This window comes from Myotis nattereri (genome assembly GCF_964212035.1).
Source record: "Myotis nattereri genome assembly, chromosome: 3".
Lineage (NCBI taxonomy): Eukaryota > Metazoa > Chordata > Mammalia > Chiroptera > Vespertilionidae > Myotis > Myotis nattereri.
In genome coordinates this window covers 215,271,651-215,275,011 of record NC_138077.1, presented here as the reverse complement: position 1 = coordinate 215,275,011, position 3,361 = coordinate 215,271,651, and the positions used below count along the sequence as shown (strand labels likewise).

At 66.4% G+C, this 3,361-nt stretch overlaps 1 protein-coding gene across 1 annotated transcript; it reads left to right on the top strand.

Annotated features, from left to right (window-relative positions):
* Nucleotides 1-1,932: 1,932 nt before the first annotated feature.
* On the top strand, nucleotides 1,933-3,066 carry ACTRT2 (actin related protein T2; the record flags this gene model as incomplete). Its single annotated transcript, XM_081087947.1, has 1 exon — nucleotides 1,933-3,066. One exon carries the CDS (start codon nucleotides 1,933-1,935, stop codon nucleotides 3,064-3,066), a length of 1,134 nt encoding a protein of 377 aa, XP_080944073.1.
* Between the last annotated feature and the right edge of the window lie 295 nt (nucleotides 3,067-3,361).

Genomic DNA, 3,361 nt, shown 5'->3' with positions numbered 1-3,361 from the left:
ACGCCCAGCGCCTCCGCCCGCCCAGGGCCCCGGGCCTGACGCAGCTCTGCTACCTCCCCTGCCCTCCACCACAGCCGCTTTAGGGCCAGGATCCAGGGACCTCGAGGGCACGTGCCAGCTGCAGGGGGAGAGGCTGGTGAAGGCCAGGGGAGCACGCGGCGTCGGGGGCGTCACAGGCTGGAACCCACCCGGTCACAGTGTCCTGTTGACCAGCCTCGTCCTCCCAGCCGCCCGCCTGCCAGGGCCACGCGCTCCCTTCAGTGCGGAACCCGCATCTTCAAACCCTCCCCGTGGCTGCTGTGATGTCTGGGGTCATGTCACAGCGTCCACCTGCCACGCGACGGACTCAGTTCCCCTGGAGGTGTCCGTGGGAAACATCCCCGTAGCAACCAGAGGCTTTCTTCCCGGCTGGCGTGGCTCAGTGGTTGACCTGTGAGCCATGAGGTCAGCGTCTGGTTCCCAGTCAGGGCACCTGCCCAGCATGGGGCGTGCAGGAGGCAGCCGATCCATGATTCCCTCTCATCATGGATGTTTCTCTCTCTCTCCAGGATTCTGTCTCATCGTGGTGTCTCTCTCTCCCTCTCCCTTCGTCTCTGAAATCAATAAAAAAAAATGTATTAAAAAAAGTTTTGATTGACCTTTGCCCAGGCCTCGGCCCGGTGGGTGCGCACAGAGCCACACCCGTCACTCGTCTCCACCACGTGACCAGCCACGTAAGGTTTTGCTGGTGGGTTGGCCGGACGTGCAGCGAGGACCACAGGTGGGAGGAGGCGAGGGGTCTGGGAGGGACGTGACCCTGGGGAGCCTCTGGGAGCTTCCGGATGGGAAGGAGCCGGGCTGGAGACATACCCCCCAGCCCCCCGGCCCCCTGACCCCCCGACCCTCTGACCACCTCCACCTCCTCAGGGAGCAGTGAGCTCAGTCCCCAGGTCTGAGTGGTCCCCGTTTCTTCCTGAGCATCAGAGCCTGAGCTGCTGACGGGGTGCTGTGGAGGCCGGAGCCGCCCCTCCACCCAGCCCCTTGGGGACGCAGCCTGGCCCTGCAGCCTGGCCACCTCAGCCCTGGTGACCTGGTCATTTCCGAATGTGTTTCAGTGGCCGTGGCCGTGTGACCGGCTCCATCAGGCTGTCCTCATGAAACCTCACATCCCCACTGCGTTCCGAGCCCCACGGATCCCTGCAGGGAGCAAGGGGGGCTCTGACCTCAACCCAGCGCAGGGACGCGTGTGCCTGGAGAGGTATCCAGCAGGCCTGGGGTGGGGGGAGGGTTTTCTGTTAGCATCTACCAGGCCCCTTGGGGTGAAGGAAAGAGAAATCTCCGAGGGCTTCCTGGAGGAGTCTGACTTCAAAAAGAATGTGCTAAGTCCCTGATGCGATGAGGTGTGGACATCATGCCTCCCACCGGGACCCGTGTCTGGGGCCTGGCCACTCCTTAGCAAGGGACGTGTGCTTCTGTCACTCCACAAACCACAGCTCAGTGGGCCGAGATGCCCGCGGGCTGGGAGGTCCGGAGGGCTGCCTCACTCGGTCCTAAGGCTGGACCTCAGGTCACGGGCTGCTGATAACACCTCCTGGGCGGGGCATGGCTTGCCTTCCTCTGTGAGGTGTCTCCCCAGGTGGGGGTACCCCGGGGGCTCTGAGCCCCGCCCCCAGGCCCTCTGACGCTGGCTGAGCACAATGGTTGCCTTGGTTACATTCTTACACATGTGATGCCATCCCTGCGAAAGCCTCAGCCCCTCAGTCCCTGGAGGGGAGCGGGCCTGTGGGTGGAGGGAGGGCTCTCGGGAACCCGCCGTCTGCTCGCCTGTCGGGGAGACACCCCGAGGACCGCGGAACCCCGGGCCCTTGCAGCTTCCAGAGGAGCCTCTGGTGTCACAAAGTGGCCCGCGAGGGTTCCGCCTGGGTCGCATGCGGCTGAGGCGGGGGATGCGCCATGTCTAACCCACACGTGTTAGACTCCCCGGCCGTGATCGTGGACAATGGGTCCGGGCTCTGCAAGGCGGGCCTGTCAGGCGAGATTGGGCCCCGCCACATTGTCAGCTCCGTCGTGGGGCACCCCCAGTTCCAGGCGGCCTCGGCGGGGGCCAGCCAGAAGCAGCACTTCGTGGGGGAGGAGGCCCTGCACAGGAAGGAGGCCCTGTTCCTCCGCCACCCCATCGAGCGCGGCCTGATCGTCGGCTGGGACGACATGGAGGCGCTGTGGCGGCACCTGTTCGAGTGGGAGCTGGGGGTGCGGGCCGGCGAGCGGCCGGTGCTCATGACCGAGCCCTCGCTGAACCCCAGGGAGGCCCGGGAGAAGATGGCCGCCGTGATGTTCGAGACGTTCCAGGTGCCCGCCTTCTACCTGTCGGACCAGGCCGTGCTGGCCCTCTATGCCTCGGCCTGCGTCACGGGCCTGGTGGTGGACAGCGGGGACGGGGTCACCTGCACCGTCCCCATCTTCGAGGGCTACTCCCTGCCCCACGCGGTCAGCAAGCTGCACGTGGCGGGGAGGGACCTCACGGAGCACCTCACGCGGCTGCTGCAGGCGGACGGGCGCGCCTTCCCCTGCGCGCTGCCCCGCGCCCTGGTGGAGGACATCAAGGAGAAGCTGTGCTACGTCGCCCGGGAGCCCGAGCAGGAGCTGTCACGGCGGGCGGAGGAGGTGCTGCGGGAGTACAAGCTGCCGGACGGGAACATCGTCTGCATCGGGGACCAGCTGTTCCAGGCACCCGAGGCCCTCTTCGCGCCCGAGCAGCTGGGCGTCCAGAGCCCCGGCCTCCCCCGCATGGTCTCCTGCAGCGTCGGCAAGTGCGACGCCGACATCCAGGGCGCCCTCTACGGGGAGATCGTGCTGTCGGGGGGCAGCACCCTGTTCCAGGGGCTGGACGACCGGCTCCTGAAGGAGCTGGAGCAGCTGGCCAACAAGGGGACCCCCATCAAGATCACGGCGCCCCCCGACAGGTGGTTCTCCACGTGGATTGGCGCCTCCATCGTCACCTCCCTGAGCAGCTTCAAGCAGATGTGGGTCACCTCCGCCGACTTCCAGGAGTTCGGGACGTCGGTGGTCCAGAGAAGGTGCTTCTGAGGGGCCCCGCGTGCACGGGGCGGCCCCCGGGGGTGGCGAGCTCGCCCCTCGACGTCGGCACGGTGTCCAATAAAAGACGAGACGGTGCAGTCTCTGGCTGCGTCCGTTCATTCCCGGCGGCATTTCTGACCCCGGTCGGTGAATCTGTCCCAGTGGTCTGCCCCCCCCCCTCCCCCGACTCCCTCCTTCTCCCGGGAGAGCCCTGGGGTATGAGTGGAGGCTGTGTCCATCGGCAGAATTTGGACCAAACTCGGGGGTCTGGACCTCATGCCAGAAGCTCATGTCGGCAGGGCCC